The sequence below is a fragment of the Kogia breviceps genome, chromosome 19, assembly GCF_026419965.1.
Source record: "Kogia breviceps isolate mKogBre1 chromosome 19, mKogBre1 haplotype 1, whole genome shotgun sequence".
Classification (NCBI taxonomy): Eukaryota; Metazoa; Chordata; class Mammalia; order Artiodactyla; family Physeteridae; genus Kogia; species Kogia breviceps.
The window spans coordinates 49725238-49750561 of NC_081328.1; the positions used below are offsets into that span (position 1 = coordinate 49725238).

Here is a 25324-nt window from a genome sequence, read left to right on the forward strand (position 1 = left end):
GCCCTAGCTTCCTGTGGCTACTGTAACAAATCACCACAAACAGGGGGGCTTAAAATAACAAGAAATCGATTTTCTCACAGCTCTAGAGGCAGACGTCCAAAACCAAGGTCTCAGCACGGCCGTGGTCCCTCCAGAGGCTCTGGGGAAAATCCCTCCTTGCCTCTCTGGCTTCTGGTGGCCCCAGGCATCCCGTGGCATGTGGCTGCAAGACTCCAATCTCTGCCTCTGTCCTCACGTGGCCTCCTCTGTGTCCCTCTTCTTATGAGGACCCCAGCCATTGGATTTAGGGCCACCCTAACCCAGTATGACCTCATCTCCAGGCCTTTAACCTGTAAAAGCCCTATGTCCAAATAAAGTCACTTTCTGACGTTCTGAGCAAATATGAATTGGTGGCGGGGGTGTGGTTCGGCACTGTCGAACCCACCACTCAAGGGATGAGGGTGGGACTGGGGCTCAGGCCACGACCCCCAGAGGTACTTGAAGGACATAAAGCAGGACCCGGCCACACACCAGATGTCAGGGCAGAAGGAGAAGGCCCCAGGGATCCCAGCCAGGGGACAGACGGGCTGGGCTGGGCAGGGCAGCAAGGAGGTGAGGAAGCAGATGCAGGGAAAATGCCATGGGTGCCGTGGGAACCAGGGCAAAGGTCGGCTAGCAGCGCCCAGGGTGGCTGCTCATAGCACGGAAAGGGGGTGAGGGTGGGAGAGCAAAGAGGAAGGCCACTTGGGAGGGCCCGGGGCAAGCGTCCCAGAGCCCAGGCAGTCTGCCCAGGGGAACACACACAGGCCCTGGACCCATGACAGTGGGTCCAGCAGTGTCTGTAAGAGAGGAAAGCTTCCATGGGCCTCCAGCAACAGGCCGAGGGGGCGAAACTCTGCCCTGCTACACAGAGGAACTCCCGCCTGCCTGCTGCATGGATACATCTCAGTCGTCCCGCCTCGTGAAAAAGCAAAGGGCAGCAGCTGACTCCCCTTGGACACGTCAGGAGCAGACGGCATGGCGTGTGCAGACACACAGCACGCGGTACAGACACACCCGGCAGCGAGCAGTTCTAAATTCAGAAGGCTGCTCACCTCGGCCGGAAAAGGGTCACCCAAGCTCTTGGGCTGCACCTGTCTAACACCTTATTTCTTAAGCGGGATGGTGGGTGTACAGGTATCTTATTATATTCTTCACATTTTTTTAATATGTCTAATAATTCTATTTTTTTTGGGGGGGGGAAAGGCCAGAAAGTGAGTGAGCTGGTCAAAGGGTGACCGTGGGTGTGGTCTGAGCTGACGGACTGTGGCTCGTGGCAGAGTCTCTGGCCCAGTCCCAAACCCAGCCTCGTGAAACCCTGAAATAAAGGAGGAAACACCACGACGAGGGCCCTTGGCCTTCTGGGGAGGAGACGGGGTGCAGGGTCCAGACACAGGAGCTCAGGCAGAGGACGGGACAGAGGTCAGGCTGGGAGGAGGGGAGGGGGACAGCAGCTCCGAATGGGGACATTCTGTGAGGCCAGAGGGACTGGGCGTCCAGGAAAGAAGCCTGCCTGGACCAAGGTCTTGGCCGCAGGGAGGCAGGGGTTGGAAAAGGGAGGCAGGAAGATGAGGAGGGGTGTCTGGGCCGGAGCCCGCAGAGGCCCCCAGAGAGCGGGTTTCGTGTGTCAGCAGGCGGTCCCATGCGAAACCCAGATCACAGCTTTGCGCTTGGGCAAATTATGCCTTAGGCTTCCAAAGAGCCGTGGTCGTGGCTGCCAAGTGCTGATGGCACAGAACTGGCCTCTCTGAGCACCGGGAAGTCATGGCCAGAGGGAGGCTGTGTTCTTGCAGCCCCGGGCGCCGGCCTCCTGAGACCTCATTCCTGGAGCGCAGGCGTCTCCCCCGGCCCATCAGGCCGAGGCGCCCGGAGACGCAGCCCAGTGGCTGAAAGGGAGGGACACGGACAGGCAGACAGCGGCAGAGGCCAGGGGCTCCGAGAAGGGCTTCCAGGAACAGAGCAGCAGCGGAGCAGCCCAGTGGTTAGCAGCCCAACGTGTCTGCAGGGGGCGGAGCTCCCCCTTAACCACGGACGTGAATCACTCACCACCCCAAGGCCTCCAGCCGGCGTCACCCTTCCCTTCCCACACCCGGCCCGTCCTGTACCGCAAGGGCCTCCTACACACACATGTGGACATCCAGACTGCACACCACGTGCCCCCCAGCCCCACCACTCCCAGCAAAGAGCCGCCATCGGCCACCACACGGGCCTGAGGGTGCCCGGCCCACTGGCGGGGTTGCCTCTGGAGGACAGACTTGGAGAGAGGTCGGGCTGGCCCCCAGGGGCAGTCGGGTTCAGAATTCTGGGGTCCCAGAGAGCCAGCATGGGCTCGGAGTGTCTAATTTCGTAACCACTAGCCACAAGTAGATATTACGTGGGAATGAATAAAAAATAAATTAGTTAAATAATTCTACGCAAATGAATGAATAAATAACATAGACAATGTATACTTCAGGTGCTCGACAGTCACGTGTGGACAGTGGCTAACGTACTGGACGATGCAGACAGGGAACACTTCCACTGACACAGAAAGTTCTACTGGACAGGGCTGGTCCAGAAGGTGGGGCGTGGGCTCCGGGTGGGCACGTCCCCTCCTGCAGAGCCGCTGCCACGTCGCCGTTATGTCACCCTGCCCGTCCAGCCTGGGGTCTGACACCCAGCAGGTCCTCAACACACTCCCCCCACCTCCTAGGGGAGGCGAGTCCCTTCACCTCTGGGCCCCAGTGTCCTCTGACAAGAGACCACGGATCAGGCACAGCCCCTGGGCCTGGCCGCTGGACGTGACAACAAAGACACAAGGCAGGCTCCCATGCTGGCCACGCCGGGGTCTGGGAGGCCGGAGCCACCCGAAGCACCGAGGTTGAGAGGCGGAGCTCCACACCCCCTCCACCCCCTGCCCACCCAGGCCGGGCCGTGGTTGGGAGAGTCTCTTCGGAGCATGTGAGCAGTAACTCCTGCCCCAGACGAACCAAGGGGGGGCCAAGGCTGACCTAGCCACTTACCCGGGCCGGTCGGGTCGCCAAGCTTCCGGAGACGGCCGCTGGAGGTCCGCGTGACTCCTAAAGACAGGGGCAGAGGGCAAAGGTCACCCAAGGCCACTGGGGGAAGGTTAACACTGGGTGTATTCTCACCTCTGCTCCTGCCAGGGGCTCCAGAACCAGAAACCCGTCCCTTGTGGGGCCAGAGGCCCCAGTCCTCCCCGGTAACACCCGGCCTCGGCAGCCACCTGCAGTTAACAGCCACCGCCGTCCGGACGCGTGCCAGGCACTGGGTCAAAGCCTGTACACACGTTCTCCCACCTAACCCTCAGTACTCCATTTTGCAGATAAGACAGCCAAGTCTCAGTGGGGTTGAGTCACTTGTCTGAAGCCACACAGCTATGAGGAGTTGAGCCCAGGATAAAGACAAGTCCCTCAAGCTCCAAAACCTAGGCTTGGCTCCTGCGTGCTGGGCTGCCGGGACTGTCTGCGGGATGGAGAGGTGCTGGCACAGGTCAGGCACGAGACAGCCCCGGTATAACCTGCATCTACCCTGTTGGGAATTGGGGTTTCCCTGTCCCGGGGTCTGTAACATGGAGGAAGCCGGGCTGGATTGGGGAGCATGGAGGACAAGCTGTTCTCTCCCCCCCGAGCCCCCCAGGAGGGAGCAAGAACAGAGCCCCAGATTAACGCGGCCTTGCGCCTCTCCACACACACCCCTCGGCCCAGCGTTCAATCCTTGGGGAGTCTCAGGGCAGGCAAGTCCCAACTTGAGCAGATTTGCTGAGGTGCTAAGCCGGCCAGACTCAAGAGGTTTCTAAGAAAGAGTGGCAGGCGGCCGTCCTATCACTGCCAGGTCATGGTGCTCTAGGGTCTGCTGCCTGGATGACCAGGCCGTCCTACAGAGGACGGCAGGGACACCCACGTTGGCCCAGCGGGGGCCTTCCCCATGGACAGCGAGACACAGTGGAGAAGAGCCTGCAGAGCCAGAGGGGCCCAGGTTGGACCCGCCTGCAGCCTCTGTCATCCAACCTGCATCCAGAATGCTGAGGTCAGTTGTGCTGGCTCCTCTCCCGCAGTCCTCCAGAGAGATTATTCATTCATTCATTCATTCATTCCACAAACCCACTCTTAAACTATGACCAACCAGGAGTGAATGCAGTCAGCTTTGTTTCAAAAGATTCCAGAGCCCTGAGCAGGGCAGCCTGCAGACCTGGTCTTCCTGTCCAGCTCCCCCCGGACACACGCACTCTCCACATCTGCGGGATGACTCAACAGCTGACAAGACGGGAGAGGTCTGTCCTTCAGGGCCTGGTATTGACAGGTACCTGCCACTAGGCCCTGGCCTCTTTCCGGGCTGGGGAGGACGCCAAGACAGCCCCAGTTTTAGCTGAACTCACCCACCGTGTAAACAACACTGCAAGAGACGCATGTGACGTGCGGTTCTGATGGGGGGGTGAACACCGGGGCCCGGGGTGACTGGCGAGGCTTCGAGGAGACGGGGGGCCAGGAAGGGGGGTAGCAAGCTGAGCCTCGAAGGAGGGCCAGGTGGACAGGGGGCTCTCACAGCCACTTCCAATGCCAAGGCTCTACGACAACCACGGGCTTTACATCCATTCTCCCACTCACTCAACGTGAGCATCCCGCGAGGCAGGTGCCACCACCCCCATTTCGCAGATGAGGGAAGAGAGGTTCAGAAGCCCTGAAGCTGTCGAGTCTCCTACAAAGCCGCCAGCCACGATGGGGACCACGATGGTTGACTGTACGTGTCAATTTGACGGGGTCACGGGGTGCCCAGATAGTCGGCTGAACGCCGCATCTGGCCCTGTCTGTGAGGGTGCTTCTGGATCAGATGAACGGCCGATTGGCGGGCTGGGTGAAGCAGGTCACCTCCCCAATGTGGGTGGGCATCTTCTAGTCCCTGGAGGGCCCGAACAGTACAAAAGGCAGAGGAAGGGAGAATGCTCTGCCTGACCGCGTGAGCTGGGGCACCCGTCTTCTGCCCCAGGACTGAGCACAAGTTCCCCTGGTTCTCAGGCCTCTGACTTGGACTGGATCCACCAGCGGCTGCCCTGGGGGTTCAGCCTGCAGACAGTAGATGGTGGGTTCCTCAGCCTCCATAATTTCATGAGCCAATTCCTCTTGGTAACTCTCTCCCTCTCTCTCCCCTATTGGCTCTGTTGCTCTGACCAACCCTGACTGTCGGTGGGCTCCCACGGCAGAGATGCGAGCATCCTTCCCCAGTGCCCACTTGACACCGATGAGAAGTCTGCCCCCTGCTGAGTGACGAAAGCTCCACCCTTCCTCAAAAGTCCAACCAGAATGGTGATTCCAGGCTCGTCCTGCCAGACAGACAGACCGGATGGACCACAGCCTCAGACCTGCGGGGGGATGGAGGGCCCGGCACCCAGCTCCCGGAACTGACCGCCCCTTAAGACCAGGAGAGGGCAGGTCCAGAGTGGCTCTGGTGGGGCTGCCCAGGGCTGGGAAGGAGAGGGAGGTGGGGACAGGCACAGGTCCCAGGGCTGCTGAGAGGGCAGAGGAGTAAACGTGGGTATCCCTGGCCCCAGCCCCAGCCTCACTTCCACCATGGCTGTGACCTCCCTCCACACGCCTAACTGGGATCTGCACTGCATACAACGATACATGAGACCTCTCAACATCTGTCCCCCGACGCCACACATGCACACCATGAGCTACTTAGAGGTCAGCTGTCTGGGCTGAAAGTGGCACCAGCGAGAGACAGCTGAGCCCATAAATCCAGTGAATCCCGAGGATGGAAACAGCACGGCAAGGAACGGAGAAAGACAGGCCACACATTCCTGGGGACCCAGTCACTTCCGGCCGCGCATCCCCCCAGGCCAGCTGGGCGCCCACCCTCGCCCCCGCCTCTGGCTTCTGGACAAAGATAAAAATGAAGAGGGTCTGTTCAGGTTAAACCCCAACCTCAGGCATCTGATCCCCAAGAACCAAACCCACGGTCAGGGTGGAGACATGGTAAGGAGGAAAACAGCATCTGTCTCAGATTTCTCCGGTGGAGTTATGTTTTATTTACACTGTTTATTTTTCAGATTTCCCAAAACGTGCGGCTGGTGCCAGGCAGCCCCTGGCACAGAGAAGACGCCAAGCCTGCTCCCTTCATAAAGAATGGGAAGCAGCCGCCCGGGGTTCCCGCACTCCAACCAGCGTCCCTCCCAGGGCCGCCTCCACCGCAGCCCTGGGAGAAACCCCAGAACAAGAGCAGCTGCAATTCAGTTCCTTGGACCTAACTACTGAGGCCTGTGTCCGAGACCAGCGAAGAGGTAGCCAGGAAAGCCTCCAAGACATCTAAAGGCTCAGTCCTTCCAGTGGAGAACTGAGTTATTTTTATGTGATTTTTAAATAAAACATACTCGGAAAGAGAGATGATTTGAAGTTCAGCTCTCTGGCGACATCCCAGACCAAATTATTTGAGTTCTCAGAGGCCAAGGAGGCAGGAGAGCCTGAAGTCAGATGAACACAGTTCGAATCCAGACCTCGCCAGGCGCTCAGTGCGGGGTCCCAGGAAACAACCTCCCCTTTCCAAGCCCCAGCTTCCCCATCTGCAGGATGGAGACAGAGATGGGGATTACTCACAGGTGACTAAGGCCAAACGAGGTCACACATGGTAGGCACTTGGCACAGTGCCTGGCACAAAATGAACACTCAGTAGATATTATCATTATTAGCATATTATATTTTATATACTAATATAAATTTTTTTTTTTTTTTTTTTTTTTTTTTGCTGTACGCGGGCTTCTCACTGTTGTGGCCTCTCCCGTTGTGGAGCACAGGCTCCGGACGCGCAGGCTCAGCGGCCACGGCTCACGGGCCCAGCCGCTCCGCGGCATGTGGGATCTTCCCGGACCTGGGCACGAACCCGCGTCCCCTGCATCGGCAGGCGGACTCTCAACCGCTGCGCCACCAGGGAAGCCCTATTATTATTATTATACGTCAGCCACATACACCAGCCTGGACCCAGGGCTCTACAGTCGGCAATTAACAAAGCTTGGCTGCCCTGTGCTAACGCATTAGACAAAATGTAAGTTATAACCAAGGCACCTTGCATGTTATAGCCAGGATACTGCTACCCCAAGAAAGGCTACCAGGAGTCCTATTTGACTGCTCAAAACCCTCCCAGCCTCCAGGATGGACTGCACATTAGAGGAAGATGGGGCGGAGGGCGGGGGGGGCGGGCAGTTTCCGCGATCCAGAGAAAACAGTCAGGATTTGGGGGGACTCAGAATGCTGGTGCCCTCCCACACCTGGCCACACCAGAAACTCCCCACTTGGTGTCTGGGCTCACCTAGGCCAGGGCAAAGGCCATTTCACAAATGTTCATGAACTACAGGCCAGTGACCAACACCAGTCAGGTTTCCCACGTGGAGGCCACGAGATTAAAACACACTTCAGATGAGACGAAGCAAAAGACAGGGGAAGGGAGGGAGGAGTCACTGCTGGCTGGTGTCCCACAGAGAAGGAAAAGGCAGCATCTCAAAGAGGAAAGAAGATGGCCAGACAAAGAGATGGGGCTCCTGGGTCCTGGAGAGACAGGGCGTGATCCTGGGCAGGGGAGGAGAACTAGGGTGCCCTGGGGAGCATTTCCTGGTAGAACCAGCGTTCGGGATGGGGAGCCACCACTGCAGCCTGACGGCAGGGCCCACCTCCAGGTAAACAGCCCCGTGCCCTCCCTGCCCCTTCGCCACACATAGGCCAGGCGCGACCCCACCAGGCACGGGAGCCTGGCAGACCTGTGCTGGCCCCGCGTCTAGGAGCCTGGATGCCCCGCTCATGGGGGTTCCCCTGTGCATATAATTTGGGGAGCCCGGATAAGTGAGAGAAGGATACAGTTACTGAGAAGACCTTTTGTTTTTTCCTTTCAGCCAAATTTTTATGATAGATCCTGGTATTGTAAAATACAAGGCTAAGCGGGCACCGAGAATCTAACTAGACTCTTGAGTTAGTGTATTATTATTATTATTATTACGTTAATGATGGGGGACCCACACACCATCGTCCTCTCCTACTGGAGTCGCAGAGCCACTGTCCCCACCCATAATCAGGGTGGCCGTCCCCAACCCTCCTGGGGTCTCACACAGCCCAGACATCTTAACCCAAGGAGGGGGGCAGAACAGGACACACCCTTCTGCTCTTCTGCCGGCAATGAGTGGTGCTGGACAGCTCTTCCCAGCCAGAAAGCCAGCGTCTTCTCAAAAGGGAGCTTTGCAGGAAGGAGCACTGTGCAAACTCATGCACAAATGCCCATCTTTGATGATGACAGGAGCTTATCTACAGAAAGGAATCCGTGCTCAATTTTTTTCTTAAAAATCATGAGAGTCCCTCCAGAAAGGACAGGGTCACCAGGACCTCGGCCAGGAGCCTCCTGCCTCTCTGGCTGCCCCCAGGACCACGGTCTTCCCCTTTCTCCTGAGGCCAGTGGGGAGCCGGCACTGGTATCCCACTCTCAGGCCGGGGAAGTGCCAGCAGCTCCTGCATGTGGACGGCTCTGCCCAGCAGGCAGCAGCATCCCCAGAAGGCCAAGTCCATCACATGACATCAATGCTGACCAAGCTCCCACAGAGCCCTGCCCTTGAAGGTTCACCAGTTGGGCGTCTGGACTCTGGGTCCCACTCCCATAAAAGACCTTGCCACCTAAAATACGCAACACTCGGGTAAATCTGAATTTCAGATAAACACTGAATAATTTTAAGCATAAGTGTACCCCTCATTCCTTGCCCTTCCCAGGCTCTCTTTAGTGGCAGAAGAGCTGACCTCTGCAGGCTGAGGTCTCCAGGTCCCCAGGTCTACAGCCTTTTGGCTGGATTCAACCTATAGGAGGGGACTGGAAGGTGGAAGCCAGGGAGAACCAGGGTAGAAATCTCCCCCACTTCCTGCCTCGGAAGATTTCTCCAGCAGCAGTTTCTGTCTATTCTGCAGCTGCAGCTCCCGCCAGGCAGGCCCACCTTTGTCCAGCCTCCCGTCAGGTGACCCTGGTCCCTGGATTCTGATAACACGCCTTCCTCTCTCTGACCCTCTGATTGGGTGGTGGGGTGCGGTAGTGGCTCCCCCAGGCTCATCTCTGGTTGTCCCCGGGAAGCTAAGGAACCTCAAGCACCAGGGCCCTTGGCTCGTGTGCGTCCCTTTCAAGGCACTGAGAAGGGCCATAGCGTTTTTGTAAAACTTGCAAAACAGAAGATGTTTTAACCCCAATCAGTTAAGATTGCTGTCTCTTTCTTCCCTGAGTTCCTGCCCAGCACCCTTTCTCCTGTGTAAAGTACCACGGAGGGATTGTTGGCATATGGAGGCTCCTGCTAAGGAAATGTTGAACTGGAAAGATATTTAGCTTGAATTTAGTTGGGTTTTATTTACATAGTTCACAGTTATTTCCACGCAGAGTTAAGTGACTGCTCGTCGCCCCAGGGTGCAAGGCCAGGAGTACTCCTTCCAGGTACTTTACCAAATCTGTCTACTGTGCAGAATCTGAAGGGAGAAGATACGAACGTGTCCTGCAGTACCTGATGCCGGAAAAACGTGGGCAGTGGGGGAGAGCAAGATTTGAATCGTATGGAGCCAGAAGCTAGTCTCTGGGAAATTATTCCAATCACCAGATACAAAGTTGTAAGCAGAGAATTCAATTCTCTTCAGTGTCGACTCAAAACAGAAAGTATCTCTGGTCAGAAAGAAATGCAATAATGCGTCACATACAGTTACAAATGCCCCATACTTGTCTATTTCTTTCTGGATGGGAATCACATAAAATGGAATTTATCAGAATTCTTGTGTTTGTAGGGTGAGAAACAGCAGCAGTACCACAAACTCTTGAGTTAAGCCACACTTTTTCATGCATTCCAACTCCCAAAAGTAAAAACTAAATTCTGATTAATCAGGAAGATGAATTAACTTTCTATTCACTCAACAGAAGATGATATTACATAGTCATCATATAAAGAAGTGATCAAACAGTATGCAGCCACAAAAATGTAGGGAAAAAAAATTACTTTGGAGATAGGACAAGGAGTTGACTGAGAAAAAAACATTGTTATTTTTCTGGATTTGGGGACAGTTATGAAATTTGCCCACTGTTTAAAATGTATAATTTGTTGTTACTTCCTTTCTCACTCTCAACAAGTAATCCCATTCATACCTTCAAAGAGCTGTATAAACCCCACCCAACTCCGGCTGCCTCCTTATGCTTGATCTGGCTTTTCTGTCACCTGTACATTTGAGTCCTTCTGTCCTAAATCCTGGAGTGGTTTCTGTTTCCTGGTTAGACCCCGGTTCACACGCCATGAACAAATTGCACAGGTGAGAAAGATGAGCGGACTGGCAAGGTAAGGCCGATGGAGCAAAAGGGGGAAATCGTGGATAAGGTGCAGGATGGTTAGCGATCAGAAATAGCTGACAACAGCAAACGGAGCCGCAAGGGGACGCCCCAGAATACGGGAAAGGCTGCATCAGTCTTCAGGCCCTTCTGTTTAATGGGCACCAAGTCACCAAAGAGGTACACGTGTTTCACTCAACCCGTCGACGGTCGTGAGATTACAATGCAAGGATATATTAATACATAGAGAGAGGTGCAATTAGGGACTGAGGGGCAGAGGCCCTGGGAGGGAAGACGGGAGGTGAGAGAAACAAAACAGCGGCCTCGGAGGGTCCGCCGGACAGGCAGCACTGTTGACTGGTCTGGGGAGCCTGGAGATTCCAGAAGAAACCACTGCCCGGGTAACCCAGCAGCAGAAAGAATGATCTCCGGGAGACGTGGCTGGTCACCTGGAGGCAGGGGGCCCATCGCCAAGACCAGGACATTCAGGCTGGCCCAAGGAAGCAAAGAGACACCTCCTAGGGTACCTGAGCATCCCGTAGGGGCCAAAGAAGAGAGGGAGAGAAGGAGAGGCTGGGCGGGGGGGAGCCCCTGGCATCACACACCAGTCAGAGAGAGGAATCACAGACCGTGGGCAACGGACGGATCTTTTAAAGGACAAGTAAACAAACCCAGGGACTTCTCAGTGGCCCTAAGCAGGCTGATAATTGGGGCAAATGGCATTTTCTGTTCATTAAACCTCTTAATAAAATGCTGTGTTAAGAACACTTATTTGGTTTGGGGAGCAACCCCAGGAATGCTGAAAAAGGGAATCATCACAGGCAATATTTTATTAAATTAATTGCCAGCAAAAATTTCCAGCATCCAGCCAGCTCACGTCTCACAGCTATAAGCACGGCTACTGTAACATCTGCAGCTCAGCACAGCAGGCACCCTCCGTTCAGGGTCATGGGTGCACAGCACCAAGGAAGAGCGCCCACGTCAGCAGAACGTTTAAGAGCTCTGGTGAGAGCATGGCTAAGTAAATTCGGGAACGTCCTCTCTGAAGAGCCGTGCAGACTGTGATCAGGGAATCCATGCGTGAGATCTGATTTCACGTGAAAAGAGCAGAGTTAAAAACGATCTGTACAGAGAATACGCAACTCTGTGAAAAAGAAAACTTATATACCTTTGATAGTTAAATCAAACGATGCGGCCTGTGCATGTGGAAACAAGTACTAAAGAGAAACACAAAAAGCAATGTTGTAACCCATGGGATTGGAGAATCTGTCCTTTTCATTTCCTGTTCACACTATTTGGTAACAAGTAATGAACAAAGTGAACAGCCAAATAAATGAAGGCAAAAGAGAAAGAAGAGATACGCGGTGTATTTGAGAAAGCTTTCCTTTAAAAAATGAAGCACAGGCTTGGCGCCTAGAGTGTCGATCCCCAGCTACCAGGAAGGCGCAGCCACCAGGATGACCCAGTCCCCCTTGCTGAGGGTCTGTTGACCACACCTCAGGCGCCTAACATTGGCGAGAAATCCACCGCCCCCTCCCCTCCAGTCCCATGCCCCCGCCACTCTGTGTACTCGTTTGTTATTCCACCACCTGGTGTCCCCACGGTGTCTATACCGGGTCACCTCTGCACAAAAACCCACCACCTGTCCTTCAACACAAACGCTGGACCCTGTAGCTAGAGCCAGAGTCACATGCTCGTTAGTGAGCTTTGCAAACCACCCTTCACATCCCTCCGGGTGGGTCAGCCTAGTCCTGAGGCTGGAAGGTGACAGGGGCTGGATTTAACCCACTTCCAAGTGGCTTGGGTTACAGAAGCATTATTCTCCTGCTGGGCCCTGATCCTGGTGGAAACAGAAGGCAGAGTCCAGGGGGGGTGCTGTGAAAGCCCCAGGATGCAGATCAGATCAGATCGATCTGCAGAACAAGCCCGAGGCGGCCTGCCAGCTTGCCCCTTCCCAGGTCTTCCTGCTAACCACGCTCGCTGGGAGCGATCCCCAGCCCGGGCAGACAGTCTCCACTGCTGCCCCGACACGCCTGGCCCCGCTGGGACAAGGGGCCCAGGCACGGCTCTCAGGGAGATCTAGGGTGGATGTGGCCAGCCCCCGGTTCCCAGGTACAGCCTTGGGGCACCCAGGGGGGCCCAGCCACAGCCAAGGCTTCCGTGCATGCCCTTTAAGAGTCGGGGGAGGATCAAGCCCTCCCCAGGAGCCAGAAAGAGGGCAACGATCCCCCCCACCGGGAAAGGAAGACTCCTCCCTCAGCCCCGCCTCTGAAACCCTGGGCCAGGGAGGGTGCGCTACTCCCCAGGGGGAGTGATCTGGCCCTTCTTGCCCCACCCAGCCCTTCGAGGGTCCCCTGGGAAGCTGGGGTCCACACATGCAGGCCGGAGCGGCCATTCAGGGTTCCTCTCCTCATCACAAAGCCAGCATCGCTCAGAGGACCGTGACTCTCATCCTTGCCAGAGGCGGCCTGGGCCAAGGGCCGCCCTGCGACCCGGGATCATCTTCCTCTCCACGCCGATGCCCCTTTTCCCGTCCCGGAGGCCTGCAGGCTGCCAGCAGTCACGCTTCGCAGAACCAGGTCAGATTAGGCCTGGAACAAAGCTCAGTTGTTGCAAGGCTTCCAAGAGGCCGCTGACAGCAGGACGCCTGGAGCCACTTCGCCCGCTGTGGGCAGCAGCTCAATGCCCCCCTTCACGTGGGCTGCAAAGGGACTCGGGCCCAGGGCGGGCCCAGGGAGATAAGACGGAGAGAAACTGGGCTGGGAGCAGAGTGCCACGCTCAGCCCAGGAGACCCGAGGCCAGGCCGCCCTTCCAGAGCCGTGCTGAGAGCCACCAGCACGCAGGAAGGAGGCACGGAGCCGGCACTCAGGGGCACCCGGCAGACGCTTCTGGAATGAATGACTGAACCTACAGGGAGACGCGAAACAGGCCAGGGACCTTGGGGAGACGGGCACCCCCCAGCTCCACCTGGCTGCTGCAGCTGCTGGGCCCAGTTACAGCTGCCCAACAGGGAAGGGGCAGGGACAACGAGCCCACCGGCCTCGGGGACACTTCAGTTCTCCCATCCAAGCTCAGTGCGCCACGGTCCCAGGCCTGACCGCAGCACCCCCGACCCCAGGGCCCTGTGCCCACCAGGACAGGCTCCCTTTGGTTAGTGCTTCTGGACCAGGCAACCTCTGGCAGCTGCCACCGGGACTCTCTGGCCAAGGCCTCTCCTGGAGCACAGTGGGGGCTGTGATCTTGTGTGCTCCATGCCCACGCAGGTCTGCAGGGGGCTTCACCCGGCCACTAGCACCCACCGGTCCCCCATAAATCCCCCAGCAATGCCTAGGGCCGGGGTGTCCCAAAGTAATAGCTTCAACAAGGGTGTAGGAGCTCAGCATGTCACCTCCCTCCCCACCCAACCGCTCACACCCCCCAGGCCTGGGGTCTCTCTCTCCAGCCCCCCTCTCCCCAAGGCCACCAGCCGGATCCGCCCAGGAACTGGCACTCACTTGTCGTCCCAGGGCCAGGCCCTGCACTGCTGTTTGCTGAACCCTTCTTATCAAGTACATCTTAAGCAAACTTCAGAACCCACGCAACGCTGCTCACGGACAAACAGCAGTGCGTGCGGAAACGAGGTCCCACTCCCAGGTCCCATCCATGTGGGATGAGTCTCAGAGGAGGGCAGCCCAAAAAGCTGGGTGGAGGATGAGAAGTGCCTTTCTCCTGCTGTTGCGGTCCCTGGGGAGATGTCCTCTGCTTCCGGCACCCACACGGGAGCTCCGGGCACGTGGCCAGCCTGCCCTTCCACCTGGACGTAAACTCCAGACCACTGCTCCTGAGCAGCGAGCCGGTGTCCCTTCTGCACCTGTCCTGGCTTGAACTGGTCACCCAGGGGGGTCCAGGAGGAAGGTGGGCTGTCTCAAACTCAGGCACGTTGCCAGGTGCATGGCACTCAGTTCTCGGAACCCCTCTGGGCAGGTCTGGGGTGAGCCGGAGGGGCGGGCAGACAGGAGCTGGCCTTCCTCCTCTGCAACAGGCCGGGAAGGATTCAGGCTCTGCCAGCTCCCCCAGAACTGGGGGATCTCGAGGTCCACAGGGGTCCATGATCCTGGGCACAAGTCCAAGGGGGCCATGCACTGACAGTCACAGGTGGCTCTTCCTCTCCGCCCAGGTTCCTGCAGGAGCCAGAGCAAGCAGGCTGGGGCGTGAGGAGAGGGAGGCGGGCCAGCAGGAGGGAGTGGAGGGGCAGGGCGAAAAGGGGAAGGAACCCGCCTTCACACACTCCCCTCCTCGCCCTCACCCGGGGCTAGCGCTAGCGCTCTGGGGACGTGCTCTCCTCTCCTTCCCAGAACTCAGCTCCGGAGCGAGTGAGGGCGTGGGGAAGGCCTCTCACTGGCTAATCTCTCTAACCCGCCTCCTCTGGGTGCAGCCTCCCCCCTTGCCCAGGCCTCTGAGTCGCTAGTGCAAGAGCTTTTTAACCTTTGGTAGGCCAGGTACCTCTTCGGGGATCTCCTGAAAGCCACCAAGCATCTCCGAATAATTCCCAGGTACACACTGGTCTGATTTTACTCCCCATTTCTGTGGCTCGGGGGTCTCAGCTATAAGCGTCTGCGCCACTGAGAATTCCCAGGGGAGCCAGGGCCACTGAAAGGCAGGCTCCACGTGAGCTGGTATGCAACCAGAAGCCCCAAATTCAGGACACCGGAGGGGTTCAGAGAGAAGCCTGCTCTGACACCAACGGGTTGGGGGAGAAGCCTGGGCCACCCTCCTGGCCTCCAAACCAGCAAAGGCCCAGGGAGGGTGCCGGCAGCCCCCAGGCATCCTGGCAAAGGCGGTAACACACAGCCTCCTCGTCCCTCCTGCCGTTGATAAGGATAGTGAAGACAACGGCAGGAAGTTATGGATGGAGCGGGCATTTTCAAGCCTTTTACGCAGCAATTCATTTCATCTTTACAACAGGTTGGCATCGTCCCTGTCTAACAAATGAGGCAAAGGAGACACCTGAGATCAAGTACCTTGCCCCACATCGAGGAGGTGCCAGCCTACGATTTAATTCCAGGAGCCCGTGCTATGAACCACTGGGCCACACTGCTTGCAGCTCTGCCCGCGGGACCATCAGGTGAGATAGATCCAGGAAGAGCGTGGAACAGAACTGGAGCTACCAGACACCCATCTGGCATCCTGCAGCCCCACTGGGCATTCGCTCTGTTCCCCACCTAGAAGGGCCCTTTTTATCCTCCACCTTCTCAGAGCTGCTCATTCCACAAGGCCCAGTTCAATCTTGCCTCCCCCTGAAACCTCCCACCTGGGCATTAGGAGCCTGTACTGCTCGGGAGGGGGTTGGGGGGTGTTAAGCAGCCGGGGTCCCACCTGCATCCTGCCTCCCCAATGAGAATGCAGCTTCCCTGCAAGCAAGGACCACGTCTTTCCATCATCTTTGTACCGTTGAGGCCCTGGCTGCAGAAGCCTAACACATGTGTGTCCAGTGAATGCATATCTAAGGCCCTCGGGATCCCCTCAAACATTTTGAAAATTCCCCACTTTTCAGAGACTCATGAGTGTTCAAGCCAACTCTACCGAGAACATATTTGATTTATTCTGGAGCCCATAAATAGGTCCAGAAGCAATCATCCCACCCAACCCAGGTGAAAAAGAAAAGCCCTCCTGGTTGGCTGTCCTTGAATTTTTGACACTGGGAATTTTTCACAGTTTGCTGCTTTCCTTAATTTCATGGCATTGATGCTACATAGCGGTCAGTCTGACTTCTGCAAAATGCCTCTCCTTGGAACCGGTGGTTGGGGTGGGGGCACTAAGAGAACTGGAGCCCCTCAGAATGGGGCCAAGCGGCCACCCCGCCCCTGGGCCGGCCCCCTCCAACCCGACCCCACACAACTGCAACAGAGTGACCCAGCTTGCCTTGGACCATCGCCAGGAGGAGAACAAGCTGGCAGAGGTCCAAGCCCTTCCAGGCCCATCCTCCAGAGCCCTGCCCCTTCAGGTAAACACTGGAGCCACGGAGGCTGCCTTTACAAGAGCTGATTCCTACCCACCCATGAACTCTACTTCTAACTACTGCAAAAACCTTCGTCCTCTTTTTTTTTTTTTTTTTTTTTTTTAATTTGCCAGGGCAGGAGGGGGCAGGCGTGGAGGAGAACAGACATCGAGCCTGCCTCAGAGGCTCTCTGGCATCTGTGTAGGAGGGTCTCAAAGTCCCCCCAGGAAAAAGCCAGCTGAGGGGGGGCGGCCTGGTGGCCCCCACTGTCCAGACTGACCAGCAGGAGGCAAAGTTCGAGAGCCAAGGGCAGAGCCAGCTGGGGCCCCTGGGCCACACTGGGCTGCAGAACCCAGGGAAAGGGCCGTGTGGGGCAGTGATGCCCCAAAGCATCTCAAGTATCTGGAGCATGTTGGGGAGGGAGGCTGAGCACCAAACCCCAGCGCAGGCCACCTGGAAGCCCCCTCCTCCTCCACCATTACATCAACGCTCCCACGCTCCTGAGACGGAGCTGTGAGCAGGGTGTCTGAGGGCCATGCTGTTTGCAACAGGGGGTGAAAGTTGAAATTCTATGCCACTGGCCCGGAAGGCCATTTTAGGGGAAGTTATGAGTAACCCTCTTTGAGACGAGTTATTCCTTCCTTGTTTTCCTTTCTGAATGTGGAAAGGAGGCTGGAAAAAATGACCCAAAGCAAGGGTCAAAAACTGACCCCAAAAATGGCCCAAATGACCTCTTCAGTTCCAACTAAGTACCATGACTCTGTCCTCTTATGAAGAAAAATTAATTCATGAGTCCTTGGCAGAAAACTTCACATCCAAATAGATTAAGGCGAGGAACATGAGGAGAAATTTTGCAGGGTTAGCAGAAGAAGAGATGCTGTTTATAATTCGACAACTGAGGAAGACAAAGGATCCTGCCTGGATCCTTTGGGGAAAAAAAATCACAAAGAAAAAAAGGGAAATAAAAAAGAACAGAGGGTTTCCCTGGTGGCACAGTGGTTAAGAATCTGCCTGCCAGTGCAGGGGACTCGGGTTCGAGCCCTGGTCCGGGAAGATACCACATGCCGCGGAGCAGCTAAGCCCGTGTGCCACAACTACTGAACCTGCGCTCTGGACCCTGCGAGCCACAACTACTGAGGCCGGCACGCCTAGAGCCCATGCTCCGCAACGGGAGAGGCCATGGCAGTGAGAAGCCTGCGCAGTGCAGCGAGGAGTAGCCCCCGCTGGCCACAACTAGAGAAAGCCCCAGCACAGCAACGAACACCCAAGGCAGCCAAACAATAAATAAATAAAATAAATTTAAAAAAAAAAAAAAAAGAAAAAAAGAACAGAGATCTGGATTACCCTTAACCTGCCCTTCAAAGCTCGTGGCCTCAGTTTACCCATCCACATAATGGAACTTCAGAGTACCCAAGGGGGAAATGGTTACAAAGGATCCTGTGCACATGATAAGAACTGGTCAGACCCCCTCCACCTATGTGAGGTCAGGCCTGCTAGTGGACCTAGGATGCCAGCACACCTGATGGCATCTTGATACCTAAAAGGTGAATCCGAGTTGCCAAGCTGGGGTGCGGCTGGATGGTCCCATTTGGCGAAGTTCCCGTGCTTCACTGGGTAGAGGAATAACAGTTCACGGAAAGAAAGGATGCTGTGACCTGGACCACCAGTCCTGGAGGCTGACCCCAAGGAAATCCTCCACCCAGCCCCCACCCACGCACACATAAGCCCCGCGGAGGTTGCGGGGGGGGGGCGGGGGGGTGGACCACAAAACGCCTGCACCCTCAGCGCCTGTAAAGTCAGCGATTCCAGAGAAGGTGCAAGCGGGGAGGAGGGCGAGCAGGAGGGCCGGCCAGCCCAGGGCAGCGGCTCCCACAGTGGCCCCTCCAGACACCTAAGCGAGTAGTGGCCGACATACAGGGGCAGGAGACCCTCGGCCAAGGTCAGAATCGGGGCCCAACCGTGCAGGGGTCGGAGGTCTCGAGCACCCGGTCTCCCCCAGGCACCTGTGGTCTCGGACCAGCGCGCGGGCCCCGCGGCCTTGGAGCGGTGGCTTGGAGCAAAGGAGAAAGCCAAGTCCGTCGAGGGGCTCAATGCCTCCAGGACCTCGCGATCCCGATACGGGGTGGAGCTGCGTCAACTGGCCGGCGCGAACGCCCCACACATCAAAATCTGCCCCGGGAGCCCGGAGCCCCGCGGTGTCCCCGCCTCGAGGACCCACTGGGCCACCCGCGACCGCCTCCGCTCAGGTGAGAGGGGCTCGCCCCGGGCCACACACCTCCCCAATCCGGGCGCGGCGCCCACCTGAGTACGACTTCCTCATGGTGCCGCCGTGGCTGCCGCTCCCAGGAAAGTGAGGCGGCGAGGCCGCGGGGCGCGGACTCCCAGGTCGCTAATCCCGGGCCGGGAGTGGGAGGGATGGGGGCGGGGAGGACGGGCGGCCCTGCCCGGCCCCGGCCCCGCCCCGCCGCGCGGAGGTGAGCGCTGAGCCCCGCCCCGCGCAGCCCATACCTGGCGGAGACCCGCAGGCCGCGCCTCCCGACGCCCGGCCTGAAGAGGCAGCAGCCCTGAGCCCGGCCCTGCGCTCGACCCCGTTCGGCCCGGGCCAGTCCCCGCGGCCCCTGCACTGCAGCCGCGACACAAGCGGACCGAGGGTGGGGGTCGCCAAGGCGATGGCCGTCCTCAGCCGCCACACCCCCCTGGCGCGAATGGTTCCTTCCGGGGCGTCGCCCCCACTTTCTAGTCCGGAGTCCGGGTGGGGCGGAGCCGCGCCAGGTGGCTGCGGGAGGAGGGCGGAGGGAAAGGCCGCCGGGCCGGGCGGTAGCGCTCCAGCACAGCCCCGGGGGTCGGAGCCCCGGCGCCGGCTTAGTGGACCAGGGCAGGGCAGGGCAGGGCGGGGCAGGCGAGGTACCATATCTGTCCCGCTACTTTTCTGGTAATCAAGAGGGTAGACTGCATTGACTCCTTGAACTGGGGCCTCGGGTACCTCATCTGTAAAATGGGGGCATTGGACCAGATGATAATTTCTGTTCCATCTGAGAAATATTGAGCACCTCCCCTGCACCGGGTACTGTGCGCGCTCAGGGCCTCGACCTAGGAGAGCAGATACAAGGACACACGTCTTTACAGCCCGGGTAATATAAACAGTGAGGACAAGTGTGCGTTCCTGAGCAAAAATTGTACAGAAGAATTCTCTCTGCCTTTGTACCCTAAAGAAATTTTCCATAATAAAACGACTTTTTTTAAGGTACAGAGGAAAAAGTGATGAATTTTGTCTAGAGGGTGTTGTCAGAGTTTTACTGAGGTGATTCAAAACAAGTTTTTAAAGAATGAACAGGAATTTGCCAGGAAGCCAAGGTGATGGGGAGGCGGGCTGTTCCTGGCAGAGGGAAGGGTGTGGCCGAGCCAGAGGCGCGTAGTATCCCAGAACCTGCGGAGAGAGATACGAGCGCCGCAAACTGTCAGCAAGGGCGCGACGCTGCCTTCTGCCCGACAATCCAAAGAGTGTACAGGAGACTTAAGTCTCCTTAAGTAGACTTAACGTCACCAAAGCACCCTCTTCCCTTTTCTTTCTCCTTTATTTTCCTTGGGGGTCTAAGCAGCATTTTCATTTCCTGCCAGAGAGTAGAAAACCTGTATAAATACTAACCGAGGCACATTGGTTCCGTCAGATTGTCTGTCTCTCCTGTTCCCCTTCCTAAGAAATCTGTCCAGGACTTCCCTGGTGGTCCAATGGGTAAGACTCCGCACTCCCAGTGCAGAGGGCCCAGGTTGGATCCCTGGTCGGGGAACTAGATCCCACATGCGTGCCACCACTAAGAAGTCCGCATGACGCAACTAAGAGCCCGCGTGCTGCAGCAAAGATCCCGCAAGCGGCAACTGACCCGGAGTAGTGAAAATACATATAAATAAATAAATAAATAAATAAATAAATAAATAAATAAATAAATAAATAAATAAATAAAATTATCTCCTTTAAAAAACAAAAATCTGTCCAGCCACAGACCTGGAGAGGGAGCAGCCCAGCCACGTGACCTCCTCTAACCCCTGTGGCTAGAGCTGATTGGACCAGAGTGGACACTGGACTCCACCTGGGCCAACCTCCAACTCCTTATCTGAGGACCTGGGGAGGAGGTGAAGGGAGGGGAGCAGCCACAGGCCTGGGGAGCAGAGAAGAACTGTGAACAGCTGTCCTTGGATTCTGGGATATCCACACTCTCACACACACACACACACACACACACACACACACACACACACTCCAAGTGCTGCTTGTACCACAGTTCCTGCAGATTTCGCTCTGGCCAAAAAGCCAGAAGGCTGAGCTCTGTCCTCATTCTGGCCAGTAGGCATGTTGATAGCACCGCAGACTGATGCCTGAGCTTCCCAAGGCCCAACTACCTCTCAAGAATCTGTCTAACGGGATGAACCGGTTTGCAGGGCAGAAATAGAGACTCAGATGTAGAGAACAAACGCATGGACACCAAGCGGGGAAAGTGGTCAGTGGGGGATGGGGGGGTGGGAGGATGAATTGGGAGACTGGGATTGACATATATACACTAATATGTATGAAATAGATAACTAATAAGAACTTGCTGTGTAAAAAAATAAAGAAAATAAAATTCAAAAACATAATTAATTAATTAATTTTTAAAAAGGAATCTGTCTAGTGGGCACGTTAGGGGTTGGTTGTTTCACTTAGCTCAAGTAAAAGTGCTCTGGTACACTTCCATCCTCTGAGTAGATGGATCCTGGAGTCATGGAGGACCCTTGGGTGTCCTCTGTGTTTGATTGGCCTCTCAATGCTAGCATTTCTGCCTCTGAGTCATAATTCACAAGTACCTGGGCACCCAGGAATCAGGGCACCTGTGTTGTAGTGATATTGCACATAAAAAACTGCCAAAAATCTGAAGGAAAGACAAGAGAGAGGGAGGGAAGGAGGGGGAAATGAATGCTTTTTCAGGATACACGAAGGTAAATTGTTTAAGCACGAAATTTTAATTTTTTGGACAACTTTGTAAACTGTATGATGTAATCACTTGCCTCAATGAGTAGAGTATACCAAATGTTAGTGAACCTTTTTCTCGTGGCTCAAGATCTTTTTTTTTTTTATACATTAAAAAAAATATATTTATTTTATTGGACTTCCTTAGTGGCGCAGTGGTTAAGAATCCACCTGCCAATGCAGGGGACACGGGTTCGAGCCCTGGTACGGGAAGATCCCATGTGCTACGGAGCAACTAAGCCCATGCACCACAACTACTGAGCCTGCGTGCTACAACTACTGAAGCCCATGCGCCTAGAGCCCATGCTCTGCAACAAAGACAAGCCACCACAATGAGAAGCCCGCGCACAGCAACGACGAGAAGCCCCGGCTCGCCACAACTAGAGAAAGCCTGCGCACAGAAACGAAGACCCAATGCAGCCAAAAATAAATAAAATAAAATTTTTTTAAAATTTTATTTTACTTATTTATTTAGGCTGCACTGGGTCTTAGTTGCGGCATATGGGATCTTTAGTTGCGGCACGCATGTAGGATCTAGCTCCCCAACCAGGGATCGAACCCCGGCCCCTGGCATTGGGAGTGCGGTGTCTTAGCCACTGGACCACCAGGGAAGTCCCAAGATCATCTTAAATGACACGTTTGACCATTACACACTCACATACTACTATGTTGCTCCTTCACTAAGTGTCCCGAGGCTACCATGCTATCCAATTTTTAAAATTGTTTTTCAACATTCAGCTCCCTCACCTACTGTGTGATTTGTGACAAGTCATATAGTCTCTCCGTCTCCATTTCCACTCCTGTAAACGGGGATTACAATCCCTTACCTAGTTTGCAAGATGGATGTAATGATTAGGAAAGGGATGTATATTAAGTGCCTTGCTGTGCTGCTGTCACTCAGACCTAAAACATGTGGCACTGGCTGTGAGAGTGCGAGGTGAGCAGAAGCCTGATTGTCTTGGAGGAAGTTGGCAAGAGCTTGAAGAGAAGCAAAGAGAAAGCTATTGGACGTGGGAAGAAAGGAAACCTTCGTAATTTGGTGGCAGAAAATTTAGCACAACTGTTGCCTGCAGTAGCACAGAAAATAGACACCAAGTGTATGCAGCAAACCTGATGATCTAGCTAAGAGGGTTTCCAGGCAGAATGTTGAAGGCACTGTAATAAAATTAAAAAGGAAAGGGATGAGCTAGAAGCAAAATATCCAATTCCAAGTGGAATTAGGAGGGAATGCAAAGGACCAGGACAGTCTTTTCAGCGAGCAAAGGAGTCTCAAAGTCAAGGGCTTCAGAACAAAGAAGTCCAAAGGGACTAGAAGATCCTTTGTTAAGACTTCAGAGAAAAATGTCGAGATGCCTCAAAAACGCTTTCACAAAGGCTTTCTGAGGAGTTTCAGAGCATACCTTGCAGTAGCTTCTAAACTCTCAAGGGGATCCACCCACTGCATCCTCATGTGAGGGTAGGGAGGGCTTAACGCAGAAAGTTTTGTGGTGCTGGGCGGAAGAAACCAATCTGAAAAGGCTATAGACTGTATGGTTCCAGCTATATGACATTCTGGAAGAGGCAAAACTATAGACAGTAATCAGCGGTTGCCAAGGGGTGGGGGGAGGTGGAGGAATGAAGAGGTGGGGCACAGGGGTATTTAGGGCAGTGAAACTACTCTGTATGACACTGTAATGGTGGATACATGACACGAAACGTTGGCCCAAACCCACAGGATGTACAACACCAAGAGTGAACCCTGATGTAAACTACGGACTTTAGTTAGTAATCAAATATCAATATTGGCTCATGAACTGTAACAAATATACCACACTAATGCAACATGTTCATAAGAGGGCCAATGAAAAGGGGGCGGTGCATATGGGAACTCTCTGACTCTCCATAAACCTAAAACTGCTTTTTTTTTTTTTTTTTTTTTTTTTTGGCTGTACCGCCGCGAGGCATGTGGGATTTTAGTCCCCCGACCAGGGATCGAACCTGGGGCCCCACAGTGAAGGCACCGAGCCCTAAACACTGGACCGCCAGGGAAGTCCTAAAACTGCTCTTTAAAAAGTCTATTTAAAAAAAAGAAAAAGGTTTGTGGGTAAGGTTTTTAATCTCATAGAATGGCTTTTAAATGAACACATAGGCATCCCCCAGGTTTTGAGAGGAATTAATTAGGTTCTTGGACTCCGTGGGACGAAGGCAGGACAAAATGAAAAAGAGGCTTTTGGACTCAAACTATTTGAGGAAGGAAGCAGGCTGGGAAAGCTGTTTAGTTGCAAACTCAGTTTTCTTACGAAAAAGGAAGTATGACTCAGAGGCAGAGCCAAGGCATGGAGAACAACCCCCGGGGTGAAGACCTTGAAGAACGGCCCCCTCAGCCAGCCCCCATCTGCACTGATTTACAGGACGAGATCCTGCACCTCAAGTCTGAGCACGCACACCACGGTGGGTGAGACTTTCGGGGTCTTGGAGTCCAGTGACCGTATCCTGCGCGTGGGAGAGATGTGAGTTGCTGTGGCCGAGGGCGGGCTGTGTCAGACCGTCTTCCCTAAACAGTCACAGCAATGTCTCCCACCCCTCCTGCTCCTCCACATGTGAGCTTGCCATGCTTCTCTGTGTTCCCTCCCTTTGAATCCGGGAGGGCTTTTTGCTCGATTGTAACCCTTGAACTTGGAGCCCTGAGCCATTCAGTAAGGGTCTGATCACCCAGAGACCTCCGTATTGCAAGGAAGCCAGAGCACTGCGGTGTATTAGCTACCTATTGCCACATAACAAGTTAGCACAAACCTGGTGGCTTAAAATGACACACGTTTATCGTAGCACAGTTTCTGCGGTCAGGAATCCGGGTACAACTTAGCTGGGTTGTCAGCTTCAGAGTATCTCACAGGCTACAGCCGAGGTATTGGCGGAGGCTGGGTCTCATCTGAAGGCTCAGCTGGGGAAGGAGCCATGTCCAAGCTCACATGGCTGTTGGCAGACTCAGCTCCCCAAACGCTCTTAGTTGGAAAGCCTCCCTTTTTAGCCGACTAGAACTCAGTTCCTTGCCAGGCGGGGCTCCCAACGTGGCAACTTGTCCATCAAAGCCAGGAAGAAAGATGGTCTGCTGGCAAAATGGACATTACAGTCTCGTGGTCTGACCATGGAAGTGGCAGCCCAGGGTACCAGGAGGCAGAGTTCACGGGGACCGTCTCAGAAGCAACCTGCCGTGGGGAGGCCACATCGGCCGCCCTGGTGGGCAGTCCTGGACGTTGAGTCGTCCCGGCCCAGACGCCAGAAGTGAGAGCAGAGAGCCTTCACGGGTGCCCTTACTGCACCGTCTCCCACCGTCAGCAGCCCGAGGCTTCCTGCCCCGGCCATGGCCGCTGCCATCTGCCTCTGTTTCTGAGCTCACTTTTTCTTCTTTCTCTTCTGTCCACTTCTTTCTAGTCCTTTCCCCGGCTGATTGATCCCTCAGGTTTCCAGACCTGAATGGTCAGACTTGGCTTTCGCAGGCCAACTGGGGGCATTGCTTTTGTCTCCTGACCCAAGAGGGGCCGGCTCATGCTGGGGGTGTGGCCACCTTTGCTTCTTCAGCTCAGCTCAGCTGCTCTCTCCCCTGCTTGGCTTAGCAGCTCTGCCGCTGACTGTTCTCTGGCTTGTGGTGGTGCCCAAGCTTGAACTTGTCAGATGACTGAGGCCTCGCTGCATGTGTGCAATTGACGGGAAAGGTGTGGCTGCACTGACGTTCTCCTATGCAATGTGGGAATGTACGCTGCTCCCACCTTTCCAGAAAGCATTCGGCAAGAAAATTTAAATGGTTTTTCAAAAGTGCCCACGTGCTTTGTTCCAGTAATTGTACTGTTTTCTCGTTGGTTGATTCAATATATATTTCTTGATTACTCATTATGGTCCCTGCCCTCTAAAGCTTATACTTTAGTCGGGGAAACAAACATTAACCAAATAACCACATAAGAAGGTACAATGAGGGTATACGCTAAAAGGTTCGCAGCTGGTCTGGGGTCAGGGAGGGCTTCCCCGGAGAAGG

At 55.2% G+C, this 25324-nt stretch overlaps 1 protein-coding gene across 5 annotated transcripts in view; it reads right to left on the reverse strand.

Moving 5' to 3' along the window:
• SEPTIN9 (septin 9) overlaps positions 1-25324 on the reverse strand; it is a 194234-nt gene that overhangs the window by 147601 nt on the left and 21309 nt on the right. For 3 of the 5 annotated variants that reach the window (XM_067021240.1, XM_067021238.1, XM_067021239.1), the window contains exon 3: positions 3021-3077. In XM_067021240.1, the coding sequence (XP_066877341.1) occupies positions 3021-3077 (57 nt within the window). Of the gene's footprint in view, positions 1-3020; positions 3078-18614; positions 18731-25324 lie in introns of those variants that run through there. The other 2 variants (XM_059048824.2, XM_067021241.1) reach the window with 2 other exon arrangements.